Source organism: Microtus ochrogaster, chromosome 2, assembly GCF_000317375.1.
Source record: "Microtus ochrogaster isolate Prairie Vole_2 chromosome 2, MicOch1.0, whole genome shotgun sequence".
NCBI classification, from domain to species: domain Eukaryota; kingdom Metazoa; phylum Chordata; class Mammalia; order Rodentia; family Cricetidae; genus Microtus; species Microtus ochrogaster.
In genome coordinates, this window is record NC_022010.1 from 40,901,714 (window position 1) to 40,915,318 (window position 13,605).

The window sequence follows — 13,605 nt, forward strand, 5'->3', positions numbered from 1 at the left end:
GCCACCACCGCCCGGCTTTTATAGGTTATTTTAAAATGTCTGATATAATACAACCAATGGGAATGAATATTCATTAAGTTAAAAAATGAACTCTTTGTGAGGTACAAGTTTATCTCCATGTAGATTTCGATAAGAGAGGTCAACAAAGTCGTCTTCATTAGGGTTACTGTTGCTATGATGAAGCACCATAACCATAACGGTTTATCACCGATGGAAGTCAGGGCAGGAATCTGGAGGCTTGCTTCCCATGGCTTGTTCAGCCTGCTTTCTTAAGAGAACCCAGGACCATCAGCCCAGGGGTGGAACCACCCACAATTGGTTGGGCCTTCCTCCCATCAATCACTAATTAAGAAAATGCCCTACAGCCAGATCTTATGGAGGCATTTTCTCAAATGTGGTTCCCTCCTTTCAGATAACTAGTTTGTGTGAGAAGTTGACATAAGACTAGCCAGCACAAATGTATTGAGTTTCATCAACATTATATTGGAGATTAAAAGTTATAGTTAGTGTAGAGTACATGCCTGACATGCAGAAAACCCCTTAAGTTTATCACCAACCCTGAGGAAAAGATACTTTAAAAACATATATATTTTATAAATATGTGAAATACTGATACCTAGAATGCTGTGTACAGCTCTGGTTTCTTTGCCGCTTAAATTATCTAGACATGCTGAAGGCTAAAGCAAAGAGAGGAGTGAGAAATTTTAAATAAGAAATATTAGATGTGAGTAGTTTGGAAGATATGTGAGAAAGGATAGGACATGGTATTTCCTGTGGGAAATTTATACCCATTCATGGATGGACTCTTACGAGGAACGTTGGGATCTGTCCATCAATTTCTAGATTATTTTTTATGGGGAAATGTATATGCCAAACTTGAGTAAGGTCTGTTATTAGGAACTACTGTTTTTGTAGCAAATTACTTGACAGATGTTAGTCTGAAAATGTAAGAAGTTTAAAACCCACTGACAGGCAGCTGTGAGAACTCTGAAATGTTTGGAGATTTAGGTCCCCTCTTACCATTCATTCTTGCTGCTTTTGGATGGGAGGCTTGACTCAGTGATCACTGACCTGATCTCTTGTTGAGTCATGTTTGTGCTGAAAAGACTTTGGAGCACACTGACCCAAATCAAACAAATGCAAAAATACACTTTTATTTAATTACAAAGTGGAAGATAATTTGAAAATCCTAAGGTTATTTTACTTTAAACAAGATTTAAGTTATTATTATACTCATATACTAAATCTTGGATAGGCAACCTCTTTCCGACAGAAATGACATGCAGTGTGATCCTACCTTTTTTTTTTTTTACAGTGTTTGCTTTTATGAAGCTTGTTTGAGATTGATCAGTTTCTGTCAGTTTCTGTTTTCTCTTAATGATGTAAATCTTTGCATTTTAAGGCATTTATCCAGTTTTCTTTGTTTTATTTATTTACTTACACTTGGTAACTGGTATACATCTTGCCAAATCTTTTTTAGTTAACCTTATGATGTTACCTTTTTTCCTAATATAGTAAAATTAAGTTCAATATAATTTATTTTTAAAATGATGTCTTATTTTCTTAGTGATTTTTTTTATGTCTCTCTGTTACTTTGACATGTATATTCCTGGGGAGATGTTTAGCATAATGTTTTTTAAAACTGTTTTGGGGACAAAGGTTTCCCTCCATCCCCACAAGAGTTCTTATGATCAATTATAGGTGGCTTGCTTTGGTGCAAGGCATTTTACTGTTGACCTACATTGCTAGCTCCTCCTTTTTCCCTTGTATTTTATTCATTTTTTTTTAAAAGAGGCATTTTGTTTTAATAAAAATAATTACTTTGAGAGAGTATATGACTTTAATGAAAGGAAGATGAAGTGGGAGAAATTGCCTAATTTACTGGGTTATTATCACAGAAAGAATGTACTGTTCTGTTCCTGGTATCATATTTTAAGTGGCTGAAAGAGCCAAAGGGTTAAAAAACAAGACCATTAGAACAAGTTTTTCTATGACTTTAGGATAAAAGAAACCTTTTTATTATTTTGGTTTTTCAAGACAGGTTTTCTCTGCGTAACCCTGGCTCTCCTAGAACTTACTCTGTAGACCAGACTGGTCTCGAACTCAGAGAGCCGCCTGCCTCTGCCTCCCGAGGATGGGATTAATGGCATGCACCACATCTGGCTAAAGGATACCTTTTCTAAGAGCTGCAACACAAAAAACCACTGCAAACCAGAGACTTAGGCTCGGATGATCATGAGTTTAAAGTCAGCTGAGGAACTAGAATCCGGCTTCAAAATAAACTGTAAAAAACAAGTGTAGACTTGGCCATATAGCTAAGTGCTAGCAAATGTGAGACCTTGGGTTCTGTCCCTAATCTGAGTTGGAAAAGAAAGTCTGGGGATGTACCTTGTTGATAAAGCACTTGCCTAGTGTGGAGCCCTATGTGTGATCTTCGAAGTCAAGAATGCTGACTGTAGAATGTTTTTCAACTAAGATTAGATTTTAATTATAGAACTGTTGTATCGTTGCTGGGTGTGGTGATGCTTGATGCTTGCCTCTGATCCCGGTATTCTAGATATTAAGACAGGAGTATTTTGAGTTTGAGGCCAGCTTTTGCTATGTAGTAGGTGAGCCCTTCTCCCAAAATATTAAAAAAAAAAAATCAGCCAACCAACCAAGCAACAAACAAAAACAAAAAAATAATTTCACATAACATATTAGGATTAGTTTTCTTTAGTGACCATTTCAACCTAAGAACACAAACTATAACCAGACTTCAATAGGAAGTGACCAAAACATGTGAATGAGTAGTTTATAGAAAAAAATACAGAACAACAAACCTCACATTAAATAAACGCAAATTTAAACAGACAAGGGATTGTTTTCAAATGATTAGCTTGTTAAAGATGAACTAAATGAGTACACAGAAACTTACATGGTTGGTAGAGGAGGGTAATAATTGAGAGACAATTGTATATAATTATGTGACCAGTGTTCCAGGATTTATTTTCTCATAAAATAATTAAAGATGTGCCCAATGCAGTAATCTATGTAATATTAATCAATAGGAGACAGGAAGAAGTCTATAAATGGTTACCAGTAAGGAACTGGTTTAAAAACATCATACTAGCTGGACAGTGATGGTGCATGCTTTTATTCCTATTACATAGGCAGGTAAATCTCTTGAGTTCAAGGCCAGTCTGGTCTACAGAGTGAGTTCCAGAACAGCCAGGGCTATGTAGAGAAACCCTGTCTCAGACAAGGAAACAAAAAAGCATACTGTGTCAGTGAATGGCTTGAAGGATAAAGGTGGCTTCTGAGGACTCACATGGTAGATGGAAAGAGCTGACTTCCACAGGTTGTCCACTCGTCTGCACATGTGCTGTGGCGCTGTGTTCATGTTTGCTTGTATATACACATAAACATACAAAAGTTTTAAGGTAAAACATTTTACTGTAGCTATTTAAGCTGTGTATTTCTATATTTTAATATATATTTATGTATTTATATATGTAAATATAAATACATGTATGCTAAGATAAATATAAGTTCTGTATATATTCTATAGATGGTTCTCAATTTGATTTTACTTATTATATTTGAGTTTTATGATAGTGTGAAAGTGATAGAGTTCAGTACAAAGCATACTTCAGATTTTGAATTTTGGTCTTTTCCCACGTTCAGCCTGGGAAAATTCGCTATGACTGAACTGTAGCCCTGCCTGCAAGACTTCTCTCTTGAATTTAGGCAGTGGCAGCTTGCCACCCCTGCCCATCAGCCATGCAGTCACATGCTGGATTTTTCAGTGTATCATTGTTTCAATTTATGGTTGAATTTAATTGTTTCAACTTAATATATTATTAAAACATACTTCCATTGTCAGAGTATATGTTTATATTGAATAAAGCAGGTTATATGCCATAAAGTATGTTGTTAAAAAGAAAACAGCAGGTAAGTAGGTGGTGGTGGTGCAGGCCTGTAATTCCAGCACTTGGGAGGCAGAGGCAGGCAGATCTTTGTGAGTTCAAGACCAGCCTGGTTTACAGATTAGACTGAGTTCCAGGACAGTCAAGGCTACACAGAGAAACCCTATTTTGAGAAACCAAAAAAAGTGTGTGTGTGTGTGGGGGAGTGAGGTTAGTTGTCTGAAAGAGCACATAGTCTTTTTTTCAGTATTATTATTTTATTGTGCTTGTTATCTATAACTTCACTTTTCCAGCCCTTTAGGGTTCATCCTAGCAGGAAAATTATCTAAGTGATGTGGAGAGATAATCCTAGGCTTTTTCTTTTGGTCCACCAACCAGCTCTCAAATCATGACTGGTTTTGAATGCTCCACTTAACTTAGACTGTTTTCTGGCTAGCTCTTTTAAATTAACCTGTTTCTCTTTATTTACCTTTTGCCTCAAGGCTTTTTACCCTTCTTTCCTTCTGTATATCTTAACTTTTATGGCTTCTCCTGTCTTACTGGCAGTTGCCTGGCTTCTGGCCTGGGCCTATCTCTCTTTCTCTCCTCTTCTTCTCAAGCCTAGATTTCTCCTTCTCTTTATTCTGCCTCCTAGCCCTGCCTATCCCTCTCCTGCCTAGCTATTGGTCATTCAGGTTTTTATTAGACCAATCAGGTGCCTTAGGCACACAAGGTGAAACAAATGCAACAAATCTTTACATAATTAAACACACAACCTTAAATTGTTAAACAAATGCAGCATAAACAAATGTAACACATCTTTTGCCTAGTTAAAATACTGCCCAACAACATCATAGCATTTATTTTAACTAGAAAATTTTGGAGTCAGGACAGTTACAAGCACATGTGAACAACTAAAGTCTAAATTTAGCCTTCTAGATGTTGACTTTAAAATATATTAAAGAACTAACTCTGTTACAAGCGTAGGAGTTATGTGGAAATTCTTCATGATGAGTGGTTGGTTTGTTTTTTAATTTTTCTGCCATTAGAGAAAATAACAATTAAAAAGCACCTTTTCATTTGTCAGTTCGTTTTTTAAAAAAGTCTAGGATTTATTTATTTATTTTGAATGCTTTATCTATGTGTATGTATGCGCAGCACATTTGTGCCTGGTGCTCACAGAGGTCAGGAGGGGTCAGATCTCCTGGAAATGGAGTTACCGATGATTGTGTGCCACTGTGTGGGTGCTGGGACTTGAACCCAAGTCTTCTGCAAGAGTAACACATGCTCTTAACTGCTGAGACAGTGCTCCGACCCCCAGTTGGTCATTTTGTTTCTTCAGTGAAGTATCTGTTCAAATTTCTCACCCATTCACAAAACAAAAACTTCTATTTTATGATAAACAAGATCTCTATCTGGATATAATTCCCTTGTCTTATACATATATTAAAATATTTCCTCTAATTCTTGGTCATGCTTTTTCTACTTCTGCCTTTTTTTTTTTTTTTTTTTTTTTGAGACAGGGTCTCACTATGTACCTGTGACTGTCCTGGAATTCTCTATGTGGACTAGGCTGGTCTTGAACTTACAGAAATTGTCTGCTTCTGCCTCCTGGTGCTGAGATTAAAGACATTTGCTTTCATGCCCAGCAACCTGTTTTTTTAATGTTCAGATTTTAATATAGCCCAAATTAGGATTAATGCAAAGTGTTTTAGGATCACTAAGATATTCTGCCCTACCTCCCCCTACCAAAAAGAAAAACAAACAAAGGAGGGTTTCTCTGTTCTGTTTCTTGGTAGTTCTGCAACTCTGTTTGTAGGCAGGCAAGGATGGCCTCAAGGTCACAGAGTTCTGCCTGCCTCTGCCTCTGAAGTACTGGGTTCAAAGATGTGTGCCACCACAGCTGGCCTGTTTTTAATCAATCACTTTTGTTTTTCTTTTCATGCTCATCTATAAACCATACCACAATCTGAAAAATGACACACAATTCTGTGCATTCTTTAAAGTATTGTTGCACCTTATGCACTTTGATGGCTCTGTTCAAAACTTTTAATGTGAGGTCTTCACACCTCTTTTGCTATAGACTAATCTCTGTTTGCCTCTTTGTACTTTTCTTCTTAAGAGATGGAGTGTGTGCCCAACCGTTGAACTGCCCACATTTTCCTGACTTTTGGTAACTTTCTTTAGGGACCCATATTTTACAGTTAATTTAGACCCTTTCTATGTTTCTCTCAATTTTTTTTTGGAAAAACCTCATATCTACAGAAAAGTTTGTTTGCATGTGTGCGCGCACGCACACACACACACACACACACACACACATGCACTGATGCACATACATATGCTTAGAATTCATTGACTTTGAGTTTGTAGGTTTATAGTTTTTACCCACATTGGAAAAATTGACTTACTTAGTGGCATCTGGTGACACAATCTGTAAATCTCAACTACTCTTGAGTCTGAGACAAGAAAGCTTAGTGGTGAAAAGCACTGGCTCTGCTTCCAGAGGACTGGGGTTCAATTTCTAGCACCTATATGGCGCCACTCTATACAGTTCAGTGAGACCCTGTCTCAAAATACAATCTAACAATGAGTACTGGGGTCTATAGATCAGTGGGTAGAATGTTTGCCTAGCTTGAACAAGACCCCTGGGGTTAAACGTGAGAAAAGGAGATTTCACCCATCTCTTTTCTTCAGGGATTCCAATTAGTTGTAAACTAGTTTGATTGGATGTGTCCCACACCTTACTAAGATGATAATTTTTCCTCATTTTGGACAGTTTTTGTATCTTAATTTATTGAATGTAGTATCATTAATTCCAGTCAGAAAAAAATTCAGAAATTTTAATGCTCTCTAGAATTTCAGTTTGGTTACTTTTTATTTTCTGTATCTCCTAATATGGTCATTGTTTTTTTTCCTTTTTGTTTGCTTGCTTGAAAGTTTGGCAGATGTTATGAATTTTTGTTTGTTGTAAGCATAGGTTATTATTTTATTCTTTAAAATATTCTTTTTTGGCTTTTTTTTGGCTTTATTTATTTATTTATTAAAGATTTCTGTCTCTTCCCCGCCACCGCCTCCCATTTCCCTCCCCCTCCCCCAATCAATTCCCTCTCCCTCATCAACTTGAAGAGCAATCAGGGTTCCCTGCCCTGTGGGAAGTCCAAGGACCACCCACCTCCATCCAGGTCTAGTAAGGTGAGCATCCAAACTGCCTAGGCTCCCACAAAGCCAGTACGTGCAGTAGGATCAAAAACCCATTGCCATTGTTCTTGAGTTCTCAGTAGTCCTCATTGTCCGCTATGTTCAGCAAGTCCGTTTTTATCCCATGCTTTTTCAGACCCAGTCCAGCTGGCCTTGGTGAGTTCCCGATAGAACATCCCCATTGTCTCAGTGTGTGGGTGCACCCCTCGCGGTCCTGAGTTCCTTGCTCAAGCTCTCTCTCCATCTGCTCCTGATTTGGACCTTGAGATTTCTGTCCGGTGCTCCAGTGTGGGTCTCTGTCTCTGTCTCCTTTCATCGCCTGATGAAGGTTAATATTCAGGAGGATGCCTATATGTTTTTCTTTGGGTTCACCTTCTTATTTAGCTTCTCCAGGATCACTAATTATAGGATCAATGTCCTTTTTTTTATGGCTAGAAACCAAATATGAGTGAGCACATCCCATGTTCCTCTTTTTGGGTCTGTTTGTTTTTAAGCAATACCTGGAAGCCTTTAGTGTGAGGCTAATTTTGTTCCCAGGCTGTGGCCATACTCAATCCTGTCTGTCCTGCCTAGTAGGAATATTCTGTTATTCTTGGTGCTGTGTGAATCCTGGGGCCTGACACTTTCTCCTTCCTCCACCTCCTAGATTTTTTTTTACCTCAAATTAATGTCTTTGCTGATCAAGATGATCACAGCTAATCTGGCCATTTGAGGGCGCCCTGCCTGTGCAGCCCATCCCTTCTGCTTACTCTTCCCATGGTTTTGCACATCTTGACCATACTGAGTTTTCACTTAGGTCCCCTCACATATCACTGGGCTGTGTTGAGTTCTCCCTTGGCTGGACAGTTACAGGGCTCATCTTCTATTTCCCCTCATACAGGTTCATTGGTTTGTACTGCCCCTTTTCAGTACCTGAAAACTATTCCTTTATACATGTCCAGTGTTTGTGTTTTTGTTGTTTAAGGTGGAGCATTTTGTTCCCTATCACACCATCATGGTTTAACAAGTCACTAGTATTCTGAAGCAGTGTTGATTATCTTTTGTTCCTAGATATTATGTGAGATATTGTTATCTCTGAAGGGTTATTTTAAATCTTTTTAAAGTTGCTTGTATTACAGGGTAACTTCTAAATAATTTCAAAGAGGAAATGACTTGAAAGGAACACATTGATTTAAAATGTGCCTTGTCAGCCTGGCAGTGGTGGCACATGCTTTTAATCTCAGCACTCGGAAGGCAGAGGCAGGCAGATCTCTGTGAGTTTGAGGCCAGCCTGATCTACAGTGTGAGTTCCAGGACAGCTCCAAAGCTTCAGAGAAACCTTGTCTCGAAAAAAAACAAAAGAAAAAATGTGACTTGTCAGTGCCAGTTTGGCTGTTGATAGGTGGAGTAAGTATAGAATTTAGTACAGTTAAATGATTAATCTTGAGTATGATATGCTATATTCAAGCTTTATTGAAAGACAAGTACATTAAAACAGGTAATACAGTTAACTGGTTACATCATAGACATTGTATATGTACAACTACTGTCCAAATAGGAAAAATAGATGAACTTAAAATGGGTGCTAGTAGAAGATTGGATAAATGGTCAGGTGATATTTTAATTTAGAAAGAGCAACATCTCATGCAACTAAGATTCTGTAAAACTGTTGTTTGAAGTTAAGTAAATTTAATTTGTGTGTGTGTGTGTTTATGTGCGCGCGTGTACACACATAGATGTGTGTATGGGAGGCAAGTATGCAGGCACATATGCACTTGTGTGTTCAGACCAGAGAACAATCTCTGCTGTCCACCTGTGTTTTTGAGACAGTGTCTTTCATGGGCCTGGAACGTGCCATGCCAATTTAGGTTAAGCTGGCTGGCCATCAAGCCCCGGGTACTGTCGTATATACATGGCTCTCTTTATTTACTTTTTAAAAGTTTAAATAGGATATGAGCATTAAGCTCAGGTGCTTACAAGGCAAGCATTTTATCAAACCGTCTCTGCAGCCCACATCTGACTAGAGGAATGTAGTTATACGGATGACTGTGTCTAAGATGAATATAAAGTCCAACTAAAATTACTTTCTAAAGTGTGACTTGTTAAATATGCATCAAGGTGACTCAGATTTAAACTTGGCTATTTGGCCATTTAATCTATACTCTTACAAATTTATAATTGAGTTGGGAGAGATATTTTAGAAGTAGTCTTGGGAAAATGAGGTGTCTCATTTTTAGAATCAATTCAAAAATTTAATTTTCTAATCACCTACAGTTTACATGTTACTCAGTCATCAACACATATTGAACCGCAGTTATGTCCTGGTCACAATATGCTAACCCTCAATTGATGAGGACAAAACAGTAGATGCAGGAGACATTCTTGAGTTTTGCCCTTGTTGGAACTTAATATCTATTGAATATAGAAATTATAACAGAAGTAAAGGGAAGAACTCTTAAAATGTGTTTTATAAAAGGGAAAACTGAGTGTGTGCCCCTACCCAAGAAAGAAAATGACTGCTTATATAGCTTATTAATGGATTGAACCATGTTTCTTATTTCCTATAGGGATTGTCCAGCCTTCACTTTTTGGAAGTCTGCCATGCTGAGGGAGACCTTCTCTCTTTTTATGAAATTTCTGAACACAGAGAAATCAACTAAATTCTCTATTTTCCTTCAAAAAATGCAATGCCCTGTCAGTGTTTGAATATTATGTACATTGTTTCTAGTATTCTGCTTTAAAAAATGATAAATTTTATTTAAGGTATCGGAATTGCAGATAGTACTCTTCCTTACTATATGTTTTTATAGGGGAGTTGGAAGCTTATGAAATTGAAAGCCACTTAGCATCTCTGTGTCCTTTCCCTTTTCTGTTAGCTTTTGATTGTAAGGACCAGACATCATTTAAAAAGTTAGGAGGTCTCCGGGTTAAAAATGAGTACTTACTTAGGAGTTTGATATGGTACAGTTAAACCTGCCTCCTTGTGGCGCTTCATCCCTGTACCTGAGGGACAAGGGATTGGGGTGGACTTGGTAACATAATAAAGTAAAAATCTGACTTCAGTGATAAAATGTTGTCTATTTTGGTAAGGAGAGAAAATGTAAGTTTTAGTGATGTTTTACATTATTACTTTGTTCTCCCTGCTCCCCTTCTCAAAAATAACACTTGGAATATTCCATTCATTACTGCCTGAGAAAGTCATTACTTTGCAGACTGCAGTTGCTGAAATGGTTTAGTGGAGAAATGTTTGCTTGCATTTTTCTAGTGATTTTCTTCTTCTTTGGCAGTCTTTGAATATCTACACTATATCAAACAAGGAGAAACAGATTTAAATTTGTGCTTGGGAACCCTCCTTGTGAGGCATTTAATCAGATGACTCCCTGGCAACGGATCTTGAAAAGAGGGATTAATGAAGTAGCATCTGAAGCAGCAGTGGGCTTTTACGGAATAAACCCCAGCAAGCTCCACAGTGTTTTGTTGGATAATTTCAAGTTCTTCAGATACAGATTACATAAAGAAGATTGTAGGGCACGTGATGCATTCTGGCTTCTTATATTTCAGATAGTAGAAAAATTGCTATCTCTAAGAATGGATCCTGGCGAGATCTTGGCACAGTTATAACTTTTCATCTACGATTTTATCTAACAACTTTTTTATTTGAAGTTTTTTGTTGTTGAACTAGACAATTTGAATAGTTTTGCTTTATGTTTATAATATTGTAATGGTAGAATAATGGATTGCCTGTGCATTGTAACCACCAAGGTAAGATTTAGATTTTCTGTGCTCATTCTTTAACCTGAAACATAGCTATTGTTAGATGCTTGCAGATAGATGCTTGGGTTTATGTGATGCATAGTTAGCAAAGGCAATAGTTTGAAATGTATTTCAGGAAGGTAAAAATAGTATGCAAAACTGATTTTTTTTTCTTCAGATTTACAGGCAGTTTTCCTCCTAACAGTATGGATATGGAAAGCCTTTGTATGTTTAGGTCTTGTATTTCCTCAGAGTTCCTCTCTTTCCCTGGACATGGCATGTTAGCTGAAAGTATGGCTCGTTTTGCCTACAGTTTCTGGACTATTCTTTTTAAACAGTCGGGTTCTCACTGTGTTGTTAGGTAGATACTGGTCTGAACGGAGAATCGTGAACTTGCTCAGCACTTCTTGAAATACTTTTAAAGCCTGCTTTGCTTTTTGTCCTGAGTCCAGCTTGCCTCACTTAGTCTCCAAGTAGACAACTTTGATTTCTAAGCACCAGTTTGTGGTCCTTGTATGACTGTATGGTTATAATTTCAGGTGATTACATTTAAACTTTACATTTGGGTTTTCAAAACTCCATTTTAGTTTTTGTTTCTACACACTAATGCCTTATAGTGATTTTTTAGACACAACTGTTGAGATTTTAAGATTATGTTCAGTAGTAAAGGAAGAGCAAAAGTATTATTTCTGAAAGCAAGCCATGATTATTTTTGTGCAATGAATTAGTTCTCAGAAGAAGGAAGGTGGGAACACTGATGGCATTGACTTTTGTTTTATTACGGCATGCAGAGCTGTGGTTCAGATAGCAGTCTGTGATCAGATGCAATGTGCCCATGATGTGGGCTTGTCCTCTGTGCTAAGAGGGTGGGCTTCTCCAGGATGTAAGTAAACTGCTTTATTGAAGTATTTCCAAAGAGTATTTAAGAGACACATACTCCTGAAAACAGGTTTGTTTGTTTGGTTGGTTGTGTTTTCCTTTCAAGTTTTTTGTTTTTGATTTTTTGACATTTATGTTTGGCTTTCTCCTGTGAATTACCTTGTATAATTTCATTTAGTTAATTTCTCTTTATTTTATAGATTTAGATTTATTTTGCATTCACCCTCCTTTTTTTTACAGCAAAATAACATTTTTTATTGCGTAAAAAAACATTGGATATAATCACTGTCCTTAAAATATTTATAATTATGTAACTGAAAACAAAAATAGGAAGATATGTAGGTTGGAAATTAGGAAGCATAAAACATTATTTGTAGTTTTGAAAACTCTAAATTAGATTCACTTATTCTGTGGTTAGAAATAAACCCTTTGAACATTTTTAAGCAATTGCTACAGCAAGAAGAACAATTTTTTTTCTCTTCAACTAAAGACTTCAGTGCATCCTTATTCCCCTTCTTGCCTTCCTGCCTTTCTAATTTTTGGAGAGCTTTGTGCTTTTTAAAATCTGACAATGTAGTTGATATAATTCTATCGTGTTAATACTAAAACTCCTCAAGTAAAATTTTTTTCATCATCCGCCTCCCCTATCTCCCACTTGTGTAGGCACAGTGAACTAGTAGGCATGTTGCATCACTGCTACCATGGATACCCTTAAGAACAGGCATGTGGGTTGAGCTAAAGCAATGATGATTAGTTTTTGAGTCCCCCTCCCAACTATAATAACTATATGTTCTTCACAATGAAGACTGTTATTTTAAAACACTTTCAAATGACTAGGTTGTGAGATGGGATGACTAAATCTTCACTGTTATTGAGCTGCTGAATCTTGGCCTCCATCTACAGTAGTATAATTGGCATTTACTAATTTAAGACAGTTTTAAATAGCCGTACATTCCTTTTCTGATTAATGCATTCCTTAAAAGGAGCTAAGTTGGTTTCTCCCTCCCAATGCTGGGAATTATACCTGGGACCATGCGTATACCAGGCAAGTGCTCTACCACTGAGCTACATACCCAGCCCTCATTGATACATTTGAAACGGAAATATGGTGGGTTTGAAAGCATACGTTCTCCTTGATTTTTTTTTTTTTTTTAATGTTCTGGGTTTAAACACTTTTCAAAAGGAAGGAACATTTATATTCTGGTATTTTGGGTTGTTTTTACTTGTACTAATATAGATTACTTGTTATTTAATCTGCTTGAATACAGTATTTTCTTGTGTGTCTCCTGTATAATGTCTTAGAAAACAGTTAATTTTCACCTTGAGGATTCTTAGGTTCCCAACTAGCCACTTTATAAAGAGATCAGTGTAAAGCTAATATGAGAGACTAGGTAGAGAAAAATAGTTTTATCAGGTTCATTATCATTGTAAGAAAGTTAATTGTAAGCACACTAGATCTAAGGAGTGCTTTGGGAATATTGCTAAGAAGCTTTTTTTTTTTTTCTTTATAATAGCAGTAAAGTGCTTCACACACACACACTGAAGCTAAGGGCATATATATATTCTTTATTGTAGTACATTTTATCTGATTCGTAACTTCTGTGAAGAAAAAGGAAAGGAGGGGAGCTAATAGGTATAACTTTAGTACCCAAAATTCTTATAGTAGGATCATACCTTTTCCCACCCTTTGTTAACTAATTTTTGATCATATACAGGGAAAAGCTCTTCTCTGTCTTCTTAGGGTCATTTAATAGACCAATAGTTGACAAGATAGAGCTAAAAAAGAGGCGTCTTACTTAGGTTCTTATTTAAGAATAGAAAGGAGAAAGTAACTCTCCAGCTCAAGACTCAGTGCCAGTTGCTAATATTTATTTTTTTAAGATTTAATTTTAAGGGCTGGAGAGAT

The 13,605-nt window shown here is 36.9% G+C and overlaps 1 protein-coding gene across 16 annotated transcripts in view; it reads left to right on the forward strand.

Annotated features, from left to right (window-relative positions):
- Nucleotides 1-13,605, forward strand: part of Dlg1 (discs large MAGUK scaffold protein 1) — a 188,950-nt gene that overhangs the window by 23,505 nt on the left and 151,840 nt on the right. Inside the window, exon 1 of one of the 16 annotated variants that reach the window (XM_013351401.2) lies at nt 10,750-10,829. The exons of 14 other annotated variants lie outside the window; for them this stretch is intronic. In XM_013351401.2, the coding sequence (XP_013206855.1) occupies nt 10,800-10,829 (30 nt within the window). In that variant the 5' untranslated portion in view covers nt 10,750-10,799. Of the gene's footprint in view, nt 1-10,749; nt 10,830-13,605 lie in introns of those variants that run through there. One more of the 16 variants, XM_026785476.1, reaches the window with a different exon arrangement.